Below are 20,957 nucleotides of genomic sequence, written 5' to 3'. Positions count from 1 at the left end.
CTCAGCTACTGAAATCTAACTAAGATTGAATAAATGATAAGCATCTCAGATATAAATACATTTTTCTGCAAAGAGATATTTATAAAATATATTTTCATCAAAAATTAGAGAAAAATGCACCAGGTACATGTTTGGTTTTAATTGTTCAGCTTTTCACGATATGCAAGACAGGAATGATATAGTTTTATAGGAGAATGCATAATTCTGAACAACTCCCCAAACTTCATCAAATGTAATAAATTCCAAGTACCATCTGGCAATCTGTAATTTTCTTGGGGTTCTTTTATGTATAGCCATCTGAATCAAAGTAATAACAAACATTCACTTTTTACCAGTGTATTGCCTTAGAATAGTGAGTTTCAGAGAAATTGCATTTGGGCTAAATAAAGACTAATACTCACAAATCAAATTCCCTAATGATTCTAATACCACTAGATCTAAAAGGAAGACTCAAGAATCTGCATTTTAACCAGCACACAGTTGACGCTAAAGCATGGTCACAAGAATCATCTGTTATGCCTAGTAATTCCCAGGCACCACTGCACACTTACTAAACCAGATACTTCTGACAATGTTCCTACAGCCAGATAATTCACATCTTCGTAAGAGTATTGGTGATTCTTCTGATCAGATCAGGATGGGAATCACCCCCTTGAATGTATATCTCTATTAGCAGATTATGGCTACAGCGTATTGTTACTCGGACTCCATTATCACATTATGATACTTTTCCTTAGCTAAAATCAAAACAATCCTGAATGACTCATTTTAATTCAAAGCGTAACTCTGAAATTTTTCCAACTAATTTGTTTTCTTCTATCTAAAAAATGTAACTTAGATATACGAAAATATCATACTTCAACTGCATTTTTAATTTGAATGTCATAAAAATCCTGTAATGGGGGTTATGAAAAATTGTCATGCTATAGATGAGAGTATGGATTCCTAGAGATGAAGGGACTTAACCATGGTCCCACTGCCATTAAGAGTTTCTCTCTCCCTCTCCCTCTGCCCCTTCTCTCGCTTTCTCTCAAATAAGTAAATAAATCTTAAAAAAAAAAAAAAAAAAAAAAAAAAAAGAGTACCTACAGAGTGTTAGCCCATCTCATCTGGGGCAGGGTATTTGACATGAACGTCTGTCAGGAGGGTATGCATTTAGCGTCACCTGTACAACACTGACCTGAGGTATAACCACACTCTGAGTTTGAAAACTACCCCCGAGGAACTAGGAGGCTGATAACATGGTGGAATGTGCGTCTTCAACGTTGTATTTTTTCTCACATACAAGCGGTGCAGCGACAATGGTAACTGCTACACATGACTTCCAGGGCCAACCATGACGCACGCGCAAAGATGGGGGTGAGGGCTAGGGCTGGAACATTCTTCCAGGGTGATGATCAGGTACTAACAATCCCATGGCTCCTGAAAACAGTGATGCATCCATTAGAAAAATGTGAATTTGAAGGAGTTATATCTTGCTGCCTCCATGTGGCTCTGAAAAAATTACTGCTCACGTGCTACAGTACAGAATTCATCTTTTGCCTGTTTTTTAATCATGTTCTATCTCTCTTTAAAAAAAAAAATACCTCAGGGACTGAAGCATTTAAATTGGGATGAAACTTGAATGTCTCTATTTTCCACTTGCTTAACCAAATCTTATAATTCCTTCATGCTACATTCTTCCCACATTATCCTTAAAGACTTGAGCACTCTCTCCTACTCACAATAATCCCTCATAGACCTTACTGCCTGTTTTACAACTGTGATCTATATCATATGTTAACCAGACTATTACTTTCATTTTCAAGTGAGTGTGTTTGTCACTCTAGTACCCATGACTGGATCCTGGAATTTGTCTGCCTGGTAAGCCCCATGCTTCCAGGTTATCTGTTACCTTCTGCCAAATTTTCTTGATACCATAGGTCACCTGCCAAGACTTATTTTCTGGTACCTCCTGTAGACTGCTCACTTGGCTAGACACCTCCATGCTCCGTGGACATGACTTACCATAAGAAGTCTGTTTACCCTTTGGAAGCTCGTCACTTGGGACTACTACTAAATAATATATTGAGATTCCCCTCTATGATTCTCCTTGAATAGTCTGTCTTCCCACTAGATCAGGTGATGTCAGAAGTACAAAATAGCGACAGTAAATAAAACACAGATTCAACCCCTAAGGCACATATCATGAAGACAGTAGGCATTTATGTTTAATCCAGGTATTGCTTAATAATATCTAAGCCCTTATTCCATATGGCATCACTTGGGACCTACAACAGAAATTGCCATTACTGTGTTTTTAGGGAGAAGTATAACCCCTGAGTAAGAAAAATGAAGATGTAAAACAATTGTGAAGAGTTTAAACTACTTTGAAAAAAGTTATATAAGGCATTCTCAAAGCTGAAGGACATATTAAAACTGGTGGCCAGACATTTAAACAGCCCTTTCTAAGTGGCCTATAAACAAAATCAGTCAGGACAACTTATCCACAAAATATATGCCAACTTGTCAAAACACCATAGCTATTTAATTAAAATAGGTTCATGCTTGTTGCTCTGCCCTCTGTTCTAAAGTGATTGATTCCACTTCCAACAGCTATGACCTCAAAAGAAGTGTCCTCCTGAAGTCAGGTGATTGCAGTTTTAAAATAAAGTCTACCAAAAGTCATCATGTATTTTTTTAAACCAGTCAACCTACTTCTGAGAACTATGCATGAAACAAAAAACAAACACATATTGGATGTTACAGAGTAAAATGTTTGTAGGATGCAATTTTCATAATTATTTTTTTAATGCATCAGGAATTACTTTTCAGGAAATATCACTTTTCTCTAAGTGCTTTTCAACTAGACCAAAGAGTCCTTTTTAACACTTAACTGAGCAATCTATTCAGATTTGTATTTGGATATTTAATTATAGTAAAATCATAATTCAATGAAAATGACCTAATCTAATATTATTGATGGCTCATTCTCCTGCTGTTGGTAAACATTTTGCTTCTTGAAAAATCTCATGTTATTTGGCTTTTCTGAAATAATGCTGTGATCATTCACTTATTTATTCTTTCATTCAGCAAATATTTATGGGGAAACTGCAATGCATTGAACATGAGCTAGCTGTGGGAATGAAAAAATTGAAAAAAAAATGCTTCCTCTCCTTGAGGAGCTCACATGTTACAGGAAATATGTAGGTACACAGGTATGAAGATACTAGGCAGGTATGTAGATAAATTACAAGAAAAAGTGTTGAAAAAATGTATCAACAATGTGAGGATTCACCAAAACATAATCCTTGAACCTTCTTCTCTTTAAAAACCTCTCTTCTGGAAAACTTCTTTCATCTCCTCGAAGTGCAGAAAGCTGATATTACATATATATTTTATATTATGTATCTATTTATATACATAAATCTAAGATACACACATACAGAAGGTAATGAGAGAAGCCTTCTAGAGGAGAGGATGCTAAAGAGAAGAGGTTCAAGGCAAAAACTTTCTATACTTGCCTATAAAAATTCCCAGAAACCTATCTTCTCACAGCTTCCGTTGCCTCTTGGGCACTTTGTTCAGTAGATGCTCTCTTGATGCTAGACTACAATGATCCAGTTGTAAAACTCAACAGCTTTTAATATTCTCTACACTAATCCCTTAGAGTTTAGTTATGTAAAGCATTCAGGAAAGACAAAGAATGCATGGAAACTTAACAGATAAAACACTTCATCAGTCTCCATGGTCATTATCATTGATTAATCCCACCCTTCTCCACCCACCAATCGACACTGGAGAATTTTACTGGCTCCTCAAGTCATCCCCACTTATACCCATCTTCCTGGCTCCACACCTCTCCTCCTCCTCCCCATCTCCCCTTCCCAGTATCCCCCAACTAGTCCTTCTCTTCTTCTCTCTTCCTTCTCTCATTCTCCTTCTTCCTATCTAGTTGAAAAGCACAGAATGTTCTTTATCTTATGAAGAGAAAGTTCCTTTACTTTATTTTATTTTTTATAATAATTTTTTTATTATATTATGTTAGTCACCATACAGTACATCCCTAGTTTTTGATGTAAAGTTCCATGATTCATTACTTGCTTATAACACCCAATGCACCATGCAATACGTGCCCTCCTTAAAGCCTTCACAACAGCAACTAGATCCTAGGATGGTAGGGGGGATAAATTTTAAAAGTGACAAAGGTAGGAATATTTGCTTTTTACCTGAATAAAAAATTCTTCTAAAGACAGTTTTCTTAAAATGTCTTTACTTTTCTACTCATATTTATTCCATTAAATTATGAATTCCTTTGTGATTACAAACTCCTGTGGACCGTATCATTGATCTTTCATTTCCTTTCCCACTGTCCTGTGTCTCCAGCACCTGATGTGATGTACACTAGGAATGAATTCGTAAATGTTTCGTTTTGTTCTTTATGTCACATTCTTTATCACTTAGTACTTTTTCCAACTTTATTGAGGTGAAATTGACAAAATTATAATATAAAGGGTATAACATGTTTAATATATATATACATATTCTGAAATGAGTCTCACAATTAAGTTAATCAACATTTCCATTACCTCATTTAGTGACTTTTTTTATGAGAATGCTAAAAATTTATTCTTTTAGCAAATTGCAAGTATACAAGACAGTATTTTTAACTACAGAAACCATGTTGTACATTACATCTTCTGAACTTCCTCATCTTATAAGTGAAAGTTCGTACCTTCTTACCAACCTCTCCCTATTTTCCTCAATATCTGGCAACCACCATTCTACTCTTTGTTTCTATGAGTTTAGCTATTTTTTTAAAAACTTGAATACAGTTGACACACAATGTTACATTACTTTCAGGTACACAACATAGTGACTCAACAACTCTCTACATTATATTATGCTCATCACAAGTGTAACTACCATCTGTCACCATATGATGTCATTACAACATTACTGACTATATTACCTATGCTGACATTTTATTCCTGTTACTTATTTAGTCTATAACTGGAAGGCTGTATCTCCCACTTCCCTTCACCCACCTCCTCATTTCTGACAACCATCAGTGTGTTCTCTGTATTTATGGGTCTAATTCTACTTTTTGTTTTGTTTTCCTTTGTTTTGTTTCTTAGATTTCACATATAAAAGGAAATCATATGGTATTTGTCTTTCTCTGCCTGACTTATTTCACTTAGCATAATACCCTCTAGGTCTATTCATGACGTTGCAGATGGCAAGATCTCATCCATTTCCATGGCTAAGTAATATTCTGTATGTATACCACACCTCCTTTATCCATTCATCTATGGATAGACACTTGAGGTATTTCCATATCTTGGATATTGTAAATAATGCTGCAATAAACATAGAGGTATATATATCTTTTCAAATAAGGCTTTTCATTTTCCTTGGGTAAATACCTAAAGTGGAATTATTGGATCAGATGGTATTTCTATTTTTAATTTCAATAATCATCAGGGAAATGCAAATCAAAACCACAATAAGATATCACCTTACACCTGTCAGAATGGTGTAAGACTAGAAATAACAAATGTTGGCAGGGATGTGGAGAAAAAGAAACCCTCATGCATTGTTGGTGGGAATGCAAACTGGTACAACCATTCTGGAAAGCAGTATGGAGGTTCCTCAAAAAATCAAATGTCTTAAATGTCTTCTTTATTGTTGTGCCTTTTTAAATTCTAGCTGCCTGCCCTTCTACTCTCATCTCTTCTTTGAAGTTTTGTCCTACTATTCTGTCTACACTGATCTATCTCTCTCTTTCTCTTTCTATTTTTTTTTAAAGATTTTATTTATTTATTTGACAGAGATAGAGACAGCCAGCGAGAGAGGGAACACAAGCAGGGGGAGTGGAAGAGGAAGAAGCAGGCTCATAGCGGAGGAGCCTGATGTGGGGCTCGATCCCATAACGCCGGGATCACGCCCTGAGCTGAAGGCAGATGCTTAACCGCTGTGCCACCCAGGCGCCCCTCTTTCTCTTTCTATTTTGAGCAGGTGGACTCCTAGAAGACTTCTTTTTTCTTTGATTACTCTACAATACTTTAACTCTTACATAATTTAGATATATCTTTTTTTCAATCTAATAAGAGATGAATGGATGGGACATAACTGCAAATTAAGTACTTATGCAATGAACTTAAGGAATATAAAAATCAAATGGCAAAATTATAAATATTAAACAGAATTTGAGATAAGATTTCCTTAGAGAGAAGAGTTTTTACAACATACTTCTCATGTTCTGTAGAAATGTGTGATTTTTATGAATCACATGTTCTATTTTACTAGCATGTGTTTATGCTTTAGTTCTAGTGACTTTACTAAAACTACAGAAAAATGTGATACACAAATGATTTTTATGATAAATGTAGAAAATCCTATTTAATATTCATAAAAATAATTATACTTTCTCTAAAAGTTTTCAGAATTGACCTACTAATTTTGTTAAGATAAAATCTTTACAGAAGTAGTGCCATTTTCTAAAGGTTTCTTTTCTTTTTTTTTTTAACCAAACATTAAAATATCTTTTGATAGTGTAAGTTGAATTTTTCTAGTATTAGAAAAGGCTAGGGTCAATTGCTTTTAAATCACTTAAATAAGTCCAATGAGAGAAAATCTTTTAATAAAACTATTCCTTCCATTTCCATTAATTTTGCTACTTTTCTATTTTTCTTTTGTCTGAAATATGTGAATCTGGAATGAACTAGATCACAGTTCAGTTGGTTTTAGACTTGTTAGGACATTTGTATTATATATTTTTAAATGTCTTGAATATATATGCCTTCCGAGGCTCTGTTTCCTAAAATTCACTCTCTTCCTTAAACTCCCATGCACTAGTTCCCAGAATTTCAACACGATACCCCCAAAGTGGGGCAGAGTTTGCATGAGACTCAGTGCTCAGATGTCACTTCTTTATCGTCATCAAGCAGTTATTACTCTGGGCATACTGCTGCCCATGTAAGATTCTGTGTTAGCGAGACTCCAGGGATATATAGTTATAAGCTATGGTTTCTGCTCCATAGAGCAGGAAAGAAGTGAAATGGTGATTTGTAGTCCGGTAAAAAGTGCGGCAGGAGTTCCACGGAGGGACTGATTACATGGTTTTCATGTGGGGGAATTGGAATGGTGCTCAATGGTAGGGTCTAGACGAGCAGAGCAGGAGGAGACACATCTGGGGAGAAAAAGACATCCTGGAATAAGTGTGCTGTGGTCAAGGGCCAAACAACAAGCCCTTTGGTCTGGGGTGGAGCTAGAGCAAAGGAGACAGGTGAGAAAAACACAGCCAGGGCCGGATCGTGGAGGCACTAAGCACGTGCCCTTGGAGTCTGGACTTTATTCTTGGACAATGAGGAGTCACTTTGGCTAAGAAGAGGCATGTACAACATGGATTGCAGGTCAGAAGTTTATGAGGCTGAGCTGCATGGAGAGTATGGGACTAGGGGACATCTGGAAGCAGAAGGCTGCAAAGGAGATTATTTTACAATAGAATAGAGGAGAGTCAGACGGAACAGAAGTAGAGAAATGAGAAGGAAGGAATAGACTATAAGAGACATAGCAAAAGAGCAATCCACTGGCCTGCCTGGCTAACTCAGTACTGGGGGAGAGAGAAAAAGAGTCAAGGGCCCTACGTCCTGGGCCTCGTTTTGGACTCTTCCTCTTATTAGACAAAAATTAATTTGGCTTTTGAGGCCCAACATCTCCCTGCTTTCTGTGGATTCACCCCCAGTCATTCCACTGATGGGTGTGATCCAGTCCTTGCAATCCCTTCCCCAGGAATCTGGAATTAGGCCTGACAACTAGAAAGTGGTCCCCCTCTGAGGTGTTGGCTGTGGTCATTTTCTCCCATGTGAACTGGGAAGCTCAAAATGCTGCTTTACAGTGAGAGAAGAAAAGGACACAGAAGTTTAAAAAAATAAAAAAAAAATTTAAAAAAAAAAGATGAGAGATGGGGAATAAAAGCTAGGTCTGGGTTCCCTGGTACACTTTAGTGTCTGCTTTCATGTGGCCCTAAAATGTAACTGCATCCCTCCTCTTTAATTCTGTAAGGCATCCTTATATTGCAGCAATACATCCCCCCTTTGATTAAGCTAGCTTGGCAGGGTTGTTGTTACTTGCAGCCAAAATGGTCCAAACTCATACATTCCTCAGCACGAACTCTCCGTTTTCAGTCACTTGGTGCTCTGGCTACCATCTGAACACTTCAGCACTTTACTAACTCCACATGTTCATGCCATTTCCTTCTTCTAGAACGCCTTCCCCATCCCAGTCCTGCGGACTCTACCCATCTAAATCCTAACTATCCTTCCTTTCTTCTAGCCCTCTTTATTAGGTACTTTTTGAGCGAGGCCATAATACCTGTAAATTGTAATGTTACATTTTCCCCCTTCAAGTCCCTGACTTTAGTGACCTTATTGGAACAATAATTAAAACAATGTAAAAGAGGGTAGAAGGTGATGGATAGTAGTACAAAATCAGGAAATTTATGCTCTCACATATACAAATTTTAAAAAATCTAAAAGACAACGGTCTACCTTTGACTCTACAATGGGTTCAAAGAGGTACAGTAGGCCATTCGGCCAAAGCAAATGCTTTACATAAGGAAGTATATCCTTCAGGAGTATTAGATGAAAGAAGATAAAAACAGCCTCTAAACAAGTAATGCATCATGCATTATTGCATTAGTGTTACAAATCTGATTTTATGAATATCCAGAGAAGGTCCTATAGCAAGTAAGAGACAGATATGGAACCCACCATGCTTTCTTAGTTTCTCCACTAGGCTAAACTAGCCCACAGAATATAAAAAAGAAATACATGAATTTTTAGATGAGACATTCAATTATATATACATATATATATATATACATATATATATAAGATATATATAAAAGAAATAATATATAAAATATATAATATATATGTTATATATACAATATATATAAAAATATATTATATATATTTAAAAGATATATATAAAAGAAATATATATATATAAAAGATAAAATATGTTATCAACATATTTTAAATTGTTATCCATTGAAATAGCAATACACTCTAGGAACCACCCTGAACCTAATGCAGGCTATATTATATAGCAAAAAAAACCCAAATCAAACAAAACAAAAAACAAACTGTTATTCTCTTTTAGGATACCACAGAAGCACTTATAAAGGCCTTTCTTTGCCTCTAGAAATGAGCAAACCAATCTGCTATCTTGTGAAATCTCACATAAATTTAGAACACAATGGTGCTTACCTTCCCTTCAGCAACTATGGCCTTTGTTCTGGTAACTTAAAATGCTTCAGAGGGGAAAACCCCAAATTGCCTTCTAAAACCAATAAGAAAATCTCTAGCAAATGAATGGACATTTAATGAGCAAGATAAAGTGCCAAGAAATAGTTAATGTTTCTTTCAGTCTCATACAAAGGAACATCCCTCCATTTTGCGGTCCTCAGACCCCAGAGCATTTACAGCAGATTACACAAGTAGCACTGGTTAGTGGAACAGTCTGGTGCTGAGCAGGGCAGAAATATTGTTTACATGAAAATGGAATGATCTCTAGTGAGTCCTGAAAGTGATAATTTCCATAACCAGAAAAAGCATTTTTACATCATTCCATTTCAACTGCTATAAAACCCTGAGTTGCTTTGGCAATTGCTTATCCCTGCTTTGCTGGCTTTCTATCATCCTCATCTCGGCAGCTTTTCATTTACTAAATGACAGGGTTTTTGTTGTTGTTTTGCCTTGTTTTGAAGCCTTGGCCAAAAACACCACCATGCTGGGTGTACGGTTTCTCAGGGCCCACCTTGCAATGTTCATACAATGAATTTTTGGTGCTCCTTTCATGAAGCCTAGTTGGCATATCCTCCCAGTAAAACTGCTGAAACTATGATCAGAGAAGACCCCATCAATAGCAACTATAAACTATGCACTTTTCTAGCTTTAGGGAGCTTTTCACTGTACCTACAGTGTTTGTTATATTGGTAACAAAGCAGAGAGCGGCTTTAGTGAGAGGAGGAAAATACAAAAACACTTACCTGCATTACAATAAGGAGGTCAAAGACCAAGATAAAAGAAGCCAGGAAAGCTCTGGAAACTTCATCACTGGGCAAAAAACCCCGATTCAGCTTGTCCCAGCTGATCCAGTCAGTTGTAATGACAAGTACAACCACAGAAGTCAGAGTAAAGAGGACCGTCCTGCGAGGAACAAGATGTTCATTAAAGAACGTTAGACATAATGATATAGACAGTGAAGACTGCATGTTATCTGTGCTATATTCAATGCCTACCCTTTGCCAAGTACCCTTTGCCAAGGCATATTCACCAAAATGAAGATGAACAAAGTAGTAAATTAAGTGCTTTCTTCAAAAGCAATTAAAAAAGGTATGCTAGCATCCATCCCAAGATTTTCCCTTAAGAACATTAAGATAATTAACAATAAAAATATTACAAATGGCCTTGGCCGGTGCAATATGTGTCCCAAAGAGAGCAGTGGTGTGTAGCTCTCATTACACGTGCATCATTTACTGAGGGTAGTAGACATGCATATGTAAGAGCATAAGGCAGATGGTGAGTGATGAACAAGTCTTTGGATTCTATTACTGTCCTATATAAGAGAGGGATAGTTAGACCAATCCCATCATCATCCTCATAGCCTCAGGAGCTCCATGGAAGAACCACCTCTACACAGCAACAGTGTAGCCATTTCTTTTTTTTTTTTTAATGATTTTTTATTATATTATGTTAGTCACCATACAGTACATCCCCAGTTTCCGATGTAAGGCAGTGTAGCCATTTCTCCTCATAGGACTTGTATCATACATGGCTTGTGGCCTAGTGACCTGTCTAGGTCACACCATGTTTGATTATCCATTCTTGTTATAAGATACTAGGGGCCTAACCTTATTTCTTATCTTTGTAATCCCCATAAAATCTTACATAATTATATCAGATGGAAGTCAGTGAATGGTTGTGGAAGTTGTAACAATTAAGCTTTTTATAAAAATCAAGAGCCCTTAAATTAGTCTTTTTTTTTTTTTTAAGATCTTATTTATTTGACAGAGAGAGAGAGAGAGAGCACAAGCAGGGGGAGCAGCAGGTAGAGGGAAAGGGAGAAGGAGGATCCCCGATGAGCAGAGAGCCCAACGTGGGGCTTGATCCCAGGACCCTGGAACCATGACCTGAGCCGACCAGAGCCGACCTGAGCTGACCTGAGCCTAAGGCAGATGCTTAAGCGACTGAGCCACCCAGGCACCCCTTAAATTAGTCTTTAATATTAACATTCAAAGTAAATCTGAAATGTAGGCAGCAAAAATTTAATCTGCCAGAGAATTGTCTATCATGTAGTTAAGCCTTTGTTTTCAGAGCTATATTGTTATCTGCATACAGTTTTGGATTGTAAAAAGGAAAATAAAAAAGAGCAATTGTTTTGAAAATAATCTTAATCAAAAGAAAGAAAAGGAAGAAAAAGGGAAATAAGGAAAAAAAAGAAAAAAGAAAAATGGAAGCAAAATGGAAGAAAATATATGGAGGTGAAATAATACCTTAGAAGAACACGTACCCATTTTGGCAATTAACAGTTTTTGTCCTCAGATATCTGATAATAAATGATACAAAAAAAGAATAATATGGATCATCCTAGACCACCTCCTTTCAGTTGAATAAAGCACAAATTTCTAAACCTAAATACTGGGCTTGCTTTTCACAACTTATTTGTAACAAGTTATACTTTGATAGAATGAATATAATGGACCCCCCCTTAGATTTCCCACCCCCCATAAATAGTTAAGATATATTTAATTTTTTTTTTTGAAAAATAAAAATGTCTTTCTTTCTTTCTTTCTTTTAAAAATATTTTATTTATTTATTTATTTGACAGAGACAGAGAGACAGCCAGCGAGAGAGGGAACACAAGCTGGGGGAGTGGGAGAGGAAGAAGCAGGCTCATAGCGGAGGAGCCTGATGCGGGGCTCGATCCCAGAACTTAACGACTGAGCCACCCAGGCGCCCCTGAAAAATAAAAATTTCTAATAAAATTAACTTATTTTATTAAAATTACAAACTATCAAAAGAATTTCACTCATGATCTCCAAATTACAGATTGTCTCTCCTACCATTTAGAATACCTTTGATCATTTCCAGAAATTTAAATGGGTTAACTAAGCATGGGAGAAATACTAAATAGCTATTATAATTCAATAGAAAGAAATAGCAAATATTACGTGGTCAAACATAAGAATAATGGGATTTTAAACGAATTTTTCTCCAGGTTAAGTCAATTTGTTTGTGATTTTTATTTTTTTCTCTTAACCAAGTAAAAAGTTTATCTATTTCATGAAATAAGATATCCCTGGATAGCATATTGGCCCAAGAGTTATCAGCAGAACAATGCTCCTTTTATCTTCCTTTTCCTCCATCCTTAATATGACTTTCACCCTTATCAGGATGAGATGGCTTCTCTATTACCAGAATTTCATCCAAGGGTCAGGCATTATGACAGGAGTAAGTGCCCAAAAAGACATTCCAGTTGGATCTGCCTCTTTTTTTGTTTTTTAATTCCAGTGTAGTTATTATACAGGTTGTTATGTTAGTTTCAGGTGTACATTATAGTGATTCAACAATTCTATACATTATGCAGTGCTTATCATGATAAGTGTCCCTTTAATCCCCTTCACCTATGTCACCCATCCCCCACCCACCTTCCCTCTGGTATCATCAGTTTGTTCTCTATAGTTTAGAGTCTGGTTTTTGGTTTGTCTCTTTTTTTTTTATTTTTTATTTTTTAAAGATTTTTATTTATTTATTTGTCAGAGAGAGAGACAGCCAGCGAGAGAGGGAACACAAGCAGGGGGAGTGGGAGAGGAAGAAGCAGGCTTCCAGCAGAGGAGCCTGATGTGGGGCTCAATCCCAGAACGCCGGGATCACGCCCTGAGCCAAAGGTTGACGCTTAATGACTGAGCCACCCAGGTGCCCCGATGCCTCTTTTTTATTTTGTTTTTTTTGTTTTGTTTCTAAAATTCCCAATGAGTGAAATCATATGGTATCTGTCTTTCTCTGACTGACTTATTTCACTTAGCATTATACTCTCTATATCCATACATGTTGTTTCTAATGGCAAGATTTCACTTTTTCTTATGACTGAGTAATGTTCCATTGTGTGTGTGCGTGTGTGTATGTATGTGTGTGTGTGTGTGTGTGTGTGTGTGTGTGTGTGTGTATGTGTGTATAATCACCTCTTCATTATCCATTCATCAATCGGTGGACACGGGTTGCTTCTGCAATTTGGCTATTGTAAATAATGCTGCAACAAACATAGAGGTGCACATGTCTTTTGGAATTAGTGTTTTTTGTATTCTTAGGGTAAATAACCAACAATGTAATTACTGGTTCATATGGCAATTCTATTTTTTAATTTTTTGAGGAAGGTCCATACTGGTTTCCACGTTCGCTGTACCACCTTTCATTCCCAAAGCAGTGAACCAGGGTTCCTTTTTTTCCATATCCTCACCAACATTTGTTGTTTCTTGAATTTTTGATTTTAGCCACTCTGACAGGAATGAGGTGATATCTCACTGTGATTTTGATTTGCACTTCCCTGATGATAAGTGATGTTGAGTATCTCTTCACGTGACTGTTGGCCATCTGTATGTCTTCTTTGGAGAAATGTCTATTCATTTCTTCTGCCCATTTTTAAATTAGATTATTTGGGGTTTTCTGGTGTTGAATTTTATCAGTTCTTTATATGGTCTGGATACTAACCCTTCATCAGATATGTCATTTGCAAATATCTTCTCCCATTAAAAGGGTTGTCTTTTAGTTTTGTTGATTGTTTCCTTTGCTGTGCAGAAGCTTTTTATTTTGATGTAGTCCTAATAATGTATTTTTGCTTTTGTTTTCCTCACCTCAGGAGACATATCTAGAAAAATGTTGCTACAGTCAATGTCAGAAAAGTTACTGCCTGTGCTCTCTTCTAGAATTTTTATGGTTTCAGGTCTCACATTTAGGTCTTTAATCCATTTTGAGTTTATTTTTGTGTATGGTGTAAGATAGTGGTCCAGTTTCATTCTTTTGCATGTAGCTGTCCAGTTTTCCCAACACCATTTGTTGAACAGACCATCCTTTTCCCATTGCATAGTCTTGCCTCCTTTGTCCAAGATTAACTGACCACATAATCTTGGGTTTATTTCTGGACTCTCTATTCTGTTCCACTGATTTATGTGTCATTTTTGTGCCAGTACCATACTATTTGATGACTACAGTGTTGTAGTTTATCCTGATATCTGGGATTGTGGCACCTCCAGTGTTCTTCTTCTACAAGATTGCTTTGGCTATTTGGGGTCTTTTGTGCTTCCATACAAATTTTAGGATTATTTGTTCTAGTTCTGTGAGAAATGCTGTTACTATTTTGATAGGGATTGCATTAAATCTGTAGATTGCTTTGGGTAGTGTGGCCATTTTAACAATACTTGTTTTTCCAATCCATGAGCATGAAATATCTTTCTACTTTTTTGTTCTCTTCAATTTCTTTTTTCAGTGTTTAATAGTTTTCAGAGTATAGGTCTTTCACTTCCTTGGTTAAGTTTATTCCTAGGTATTTTATTTTTTTGGTGCAATTGTAAATGAGATTTTCTTAATTTCCTTTTTGCCTCTTCATTATTACTGTAAAAAATGCAACAGATTTCTGTATATTGATTCTGTATTCTGCCAGCTTACTGAATTCATTTATCAGTCCTGGTAGTGTTTTGGTGGAGTTATTAGGGTTTTCTATATATAGTAATATATCATCTGCAAATAGTGAAAGTTTTACTTTCATTTGCATGATAAATCCTTTTCCTCCCCTCATTTTCAATCCACATGTGCCTTTAGGTCTGAAGTGTGTCTCCTGTAGGCAGTTTTTGGATAATTCTTGCTTTTTTATCCATTCCATTATGTATGCATTTTGTTTAGAACATTTAGGCCATTTGCATTCAAAGTAACTATTGATGGGTATGTACTTACTGCCATTTCATTACTTGTTTTATGGGTGTTTTTGTACTTCTTCTCTGTTCCATTCTTCTCTTGTTCTCTTCTCTCACAGTTTGCTGGCTTTCTTTGGTGATATACTTTGATTCCTTTCTCTTCATTTTTTGCATATCAATTATTTGTTTAATTTGTGGTTACCATTACCAGGTTTATATATAACATCTTATGCATATAGCAGCCTATATTAAGTTTTGTGTGTTACATGAGCCCAACTGTTTTGGCTGAGCCATATCTGCCTTCAATCCATTCATCTGCAATGGCTCTCTTTGTCTATCATGGGCAGGGTTTGATCCCTGTGATGTTAGTGGGCCAGTCTGGGGCTGCCTTGGGCTTGAGTTGAGTCAGACCAGGCATTTGTCAGAGATGCAATAGCACTGAACTGCAGGGTGCTTTCCCTGTATTGTCCCTTGAGAAACTTTCGCTGGTGGTAGGGGCTGCAGTTAGACTGGTATGTGTGGTTATCTTCTCCTCTCCTTCTGGCAGGAGTCACTCTGGAGTGGTGCTGGCCTTTGGTGGGGTTGTGTGCATACTGCCAGGCTTGTGGCACCAGTTTGAATGGGCTGTGACCAAGGGCATATTGGAAGGGGCATGACAGGTGGTGCCAGCAAAGTCCATGCTCATCCATTGAGTGAAGGGACCTGCAACCACCAGGGAAAACTCCTGCCAGGCCAGCTGGGTTGGAGGGGGCAGATCCACAGATGGGAGCATGGGTGGTATGCACTATTAGCAAGCTAGGGGGAGAGTGTTGCCTGGTGCTGGTTCCTGAAGGTGCCCTTGTATCTAGGCTGGGGGGCCATGGAAGGAAACGGTGCCCACCAGTTTTTTTGTTCTTAGAGGGGTCTCCCAAAGACCTCTGTCCCTCCAGAACATGCTCTGAGATTAGTAAATAAATCTCCTTCCTGTGTGCCTCAAACTTTTCTCAAACTGTTGCTTCTATGCTGTATCTCAGCAGGACTGGTTTGTTGTGCTCTCTCTTTACAGGTGGGGACTCTGCCCCCCTGGCTCTCCCAAAGCCTATCCTGCTGATTTTTTATGTTCCAGATTTTAAGCCCCACTGATTGTTAGGCTCTTCTGATTTTCATGGCCAAATGTTATAGAAATTTGTCTTCCCCGTTTGGGTCCCTGGTGCCTGGGGTGTTTGGTGTGAGTGTCTTCTTATCTCCCCTCTCCATGCCCCTTGTGTCCTTCCCTCTTAGGGATAGTCATGCAGGTCCCTTTGGCTCCAGACCATATTTCTACTCTTCCTACCCTCTTTGATGTGGCCTCTTCTCTACGTTTAGCTGTGGAGTCTGTTCTGTCAGTCTTCAGGTCATTTTCTGGGTTATTTACACTGCTGTGGGTGTCACCTAGTTATATCCATGGGATGAGGTGAGCTTAGGATCCTCCTACTCCACCATCTTTTCCAGAAGTCTACAGGTTAGCATTTTTAATATCACCCCTGTACTTTTCCTGAGAGATACCTAGATCTCGTTTTGTGAGGACAGTTGATTACACAGGAGTTCATACTCTAATGTTACTTCATTGGTCTAAATATGTAAACTGGTAATGTAAAATTAAATATTCAGAGGCACATTTTTAGGTGTCAACATCTGGAAGTTTGGAAAAAGTGTTTGTTGAGCTATCAGAAGCCTGATCTCTTTCAAGATTTGAAAAGGAGTTATTCTTATTCATGCTAATAATCTCATTGTGAATACAATCATTACAATTAATCATTAAAACTTTTTGGTATTTGGAATTTCTCATAATGCCTATTGTGTGAAAGCTCCCTAAGTTCATCTCTTGGATATTTGCTTTATTTGATATATTTTCAATTGTCCAATATATAATACTCTAAGAGATTTCGTAGATGTTTTTCTGGCTTTATTAAGTACTTCTGCTTTGACAAAGAGTATTGCTACAGATATCAAGAAAAAGTTATTGGTAATATTTTATTACTCCAAAGGGAAATTAAAGGAAGTATTCTGCCTGATATTTAATATTTATGACTATAAAAAGAATAAAAATGCCAATCATTAAATATGAGAGCAGACAGTTCAGAGAAAGAGCCCTAAAAATAAAGTCTCAAGCGAATAGAAAAAAGAAAGGAAAAAGAGGGACCAAAATACAGTAATTGGTCGTTCCACCCAAAATTATATTTAGCCCCCTCTCTAGATAGAGCTACAGAAGGAAATGTATTGCATGTGGTTTGTTTTTCTCAGCCACTTCTTGTAAAATTGATAGACTGTACCATGCTATGATAATTCAGTCAGAACACCAGTTTAAAAGAGCCGTGACTCAGTTAGATTACACAAAAACAGTCACTTTTATGTGAAACTGCTACAAAGGAAACAGCAATGGTAGCAAATTATTATTACAGTTATGTGCCACTTATAATGTGCCAGGCATTGGTATAAGCACTTTACACAAATTAACTTGTATAATCCTTACTTCAACCTATTATCACCACCCCCAATTTACAAGTGCGGAAACTGAGTCACAGAAAGTTCACCTGCGTTACAGACTTTAAAAGTTACATAAACTATAAGATAGAAGTGATATAAAATGATTCACATGCAGGCTGATTTATGATGATCTGTGTCATAACCTTTGTATGCATTGCCTCTCATAGGAAGCTCTTGAATATTATCCTCCTGTAACTGTGTAGCTAAGGATTTCATTTATTTTATTTTCCTTTTTCATTACAAGTATAATACTGGAAAATTATCATCCAGAAATACTTAACGTTGAAAAGTAAAACTGATAGAGACTGATAAGAACTGGCAGGGAACAGTTAAAAGGAATATTTTCATGGCGGTAAAAATGGAACCTCATAAATGCTGGCCATCAATGCAACATTCTTGGGTTTTTATTTAACCAATATGATTGAAAAGATGTTTACTCTGGACCATGATTCTTGGGGAGTTCCAGCTTCTCTTTTAAGTAGCATCCAATTAAACAATTATCTGGATTATTTCCTTTCATACTGCAGCCAACACCAGCAGGACACACTGGCTCATCAATTTCACTGTCTCTGGTTTTTGGCTACCAGTCAAGTGAAAAAAAAAACTCATACATAATTATCAGCTTGAGTGGTTAGTCTCAATTTCATGTTTTCAGATTTCTAGTTTGTTTGCTTTTCCTCAATTGTTGTTGATTCTTCTTAGATTAGATTCTTTATAAAAGAAAGGTTGCGGGGGCACCTGGGTAATGCAGCTGCTTTAGCATCTGATTCCTGGTTTCAGATCAGATCGTCATCTCAAGGTCGTGTTATCAAGCCTGGTGTCAGGCTCCATGCTCAGTGAGGAGTCTGCCAGAGACTCTGTCTCCCTCTCTCTCTGCCCCTCACACTCGTGCTCTCTCTTACTCTCTCTCTCTAAAATCAATCAATGACCAATCTTAAAACAACAACAACAACAAAAAAGAGTTAGAATGTGAGACCAAGAAGGGTTAACAGAGCTTTTTTAATTCAGTGATTCCCAACCACTGGGTGGGCTCCTAGGAACCACAGAATTAATTGGTAAGGAGGTGTAAATTTTGTGTGTGCTCTAAGAGTCATTGGTAAAGCGCACAAATAAAATGCTTCTACAGAGGTTAAGGGACTTGCTCATGTCACACAGACTACCAGTGACAGAACTGCAATGAGAAACTACCGATTCTGAGAAGGACTCAGCCTATAGCAAAGCACTTTCTTTCTTCAGCTAAAAATGTACAGATATTCTAAAAACTTTAATGTCATCTTCATCTTATCTGGAAACATACTCATTTTACAACCTATTCAAATATCTATTATATTTGATGATCAGAGACAGAGTAGAACACGTAAGTAAATCCAGATAATCCCCAAAACGTGGTTTAATTCATAGTCCTAACCACTTCTTCACCAGAATGTCTGGATTTTTAAAAATACTGAACTTTCATTTTAAGTAACTAAATTAGTTAATATTATTTTCCTTCTTCCATTCATAACCATTTTAAGATACACTTATTGCATAGTCACATAGCCTGAAAGCAGGCATTAAGTGAAGACACAGAAGAACTTACATTAGGTTCTAAGGTCTAATACATTTAGAGTCACTATCACACAATTCTATCTTAATAAAACTAGGTATCAGGAATGTAGAGAATCACCTAAAATAAGTTGAGCCAAGCAAACCTGCTAAAATTTGACCATGTTTTATACTACTAAAAATAGCATTTCATATGATTCAAAATAATTATGCTTTTATGTGTTTTAATATATTTGTTATTATTCATGCCCTAAGATGTCTATAATCTTTTATTCTAGTCATGAATATCACATTCCTTTCTGATCATGCTGCACAATTATTGTAACATTTAAAAGGAAACAAAAATCACTTTTATTTCTTTTTACAAAATGTTGAAACTCAACTAAAACAAGTCAGATCATAATTTCTCATAGCAAAATAAAAATCTGAGAATCCTATTAAAAATTAAAGGTTTAAGGTTACCACTACAAATAAAAGAATGCTTGGCTCAAGATAGCAAATGTAATTTTACAATTAAGGTATGATATTTCAAAGTGTTAAACATATGAAATGAAATGTGGTATGGCAATGGAATTTAAAACGAGTTAATATTATAATTTCTAACCATGTTGTTTAGAGAGAAAAAATACAACAAGCAGGCATTAGCAGAAGAATGCTTTCCTTCACTTTTCACTGCAAAACTGTGAGCCAATTCAAACATCCAGTTCCCCTCTGAACACTAAGTACCAGCACAAAAAAGTCACAGATGGTCATGAGAGAATGCCAACACCTTTCATTTTCCTTAATTATCAATGTTGCCATTGCAATTCTTTTTTTTTTTTTTTTTTTTACAGATTTATTTATTTTAGAGAGAGAGAGAGAGAGCATGAGCAGGAGGGACAGAGGGAAATGGAAGAAGAATCTCAAGCAGACTCCATTCTGAGCATGGAGCCCAATGTGGAGCTCTGTATCACCACCCTGAGATCACATGACCTGAGCCGAAACCAAGAGTCGGACGCTTAATGACTGTGTACCCAGGCACCTCACCATTGCAATTCTATGAGACAGACAATCACCACTTGGATCCTCAGGCCAGTTCCCACCCTGAAATGTGTAAGTTTACTCAGCACTGTAGCCTAGCAATGAAGTGAAGTTTTCTCTTCAGGAAGTTGGTAAGAAAACGGTTTGGTCTCCTTCTGGTCTCCTACTCTTGAGATCAGGAAGCACCACAGGAATACAAAGGTAATGTTTGCTAAGTGACCTAATGAAAGAGCACAGATTCTCCATATGGCTTTTATTAAGTCAATGTCGCTGCCAGTTCTTGGCCAAACTGAACACATTTGTTAAGACAGAATCCCTGAGAAAGGAGATGCAGTTATTAACTCAACTTGTTTGTGGCTTCATTGGGATCTAGAGTCTGCAAAGGAAATTATTAGACTCTAATGTTGTCCACTGGACCATACATTTATGTGTTATTTATCTTTCTTTCTCTCTATTACTCCATGAAGGGAAGTGCCTTGATTCTGAGAACAATAGGAGCTCAAAAAGCACCAATATTGAAATGAGCAATAACCTAGTAACTCTCATTCCTGAAAGGCCATGAAAGAAGTTTCTGAAAAAGATGCATCTGGGTTGGAGAATTTGGCCATGCAAATTGTAATTTGTGTGAGCTGTGTCCTGACATCCTAATAATATGAACAATGCCCCTTGGAGTTCTGCAATGTCTAACCACTGCAGCTTATGCAGGATCCTGGGCATCAGTGATCTTGATATAAGAGGTGGCAAGTGAAATGACCATATTTTTTTAGTGGCTTGAATTCTTCTACTTATGTCTGAGTGATGTTAGTTCACCCACAGGTACTCGAAAGTAGCTCATTGATATAAAGCACAGTTAGTCTTGGTGAGGAGAAAGCTTTTGTGTCTCATACTTTTAGATGTGGAGTAGAACATATGTTTTAGGAAAAATAATATT

The 20,957-nt window shown here is 36.9% G+C and overlaps 1 protein-coding gene across 6 annotated transcripts in view; it reads right to left on the bottom strand.

The window, feature by feature from the left end:
• The window catches only part of TMEM117 (transmembrane protein 117), a 501,176-nt gene that overhangs the window by 73,336 nt on the left and 406,883 nt on the right, over window positions 1–20,957 (bottom strand). For 5 of the 6 annotated variants that reach the window (XM_008704472.2, XM_040642356.1, XM_040642355.1 and 2 more), the window contains one exon: window positions 10,037–10,196. In XM_008704472.2, coding sequence (XP_008702694.1) covers window positions 10,037–10,196 — 160 coding nt within the window. Of the gene's footprint in view, window positions 1–1,057; window positions 1,423–10,036; window positions 10,197–20,957 lie in introns of those variants that run through there. The other variant, XM_040642357.1, reaches the window with a different exon arrangement.

This window comes from Ursus maritimus, unplaced genomic scaffold (assembly GCF_017311325.1).
Source record: "Ursus maritimus isolate PB19 unplaced genomic scaffold, ASM1731132v1 scaffold_26, whole genome shotgun sequence".
In the NCBI taxonomy this organism is placed as follows: domain Eukaryota; kingdom Metazoa; phylum Chordata; class Mammalia; order Carnivora; family Ursidae; genus Ursus; species Ursus maritimus.
Note: the sequence above shows the minus strand (reverse complement) of the source record. Positions and strands in the feature narration are given on the sequence as shown.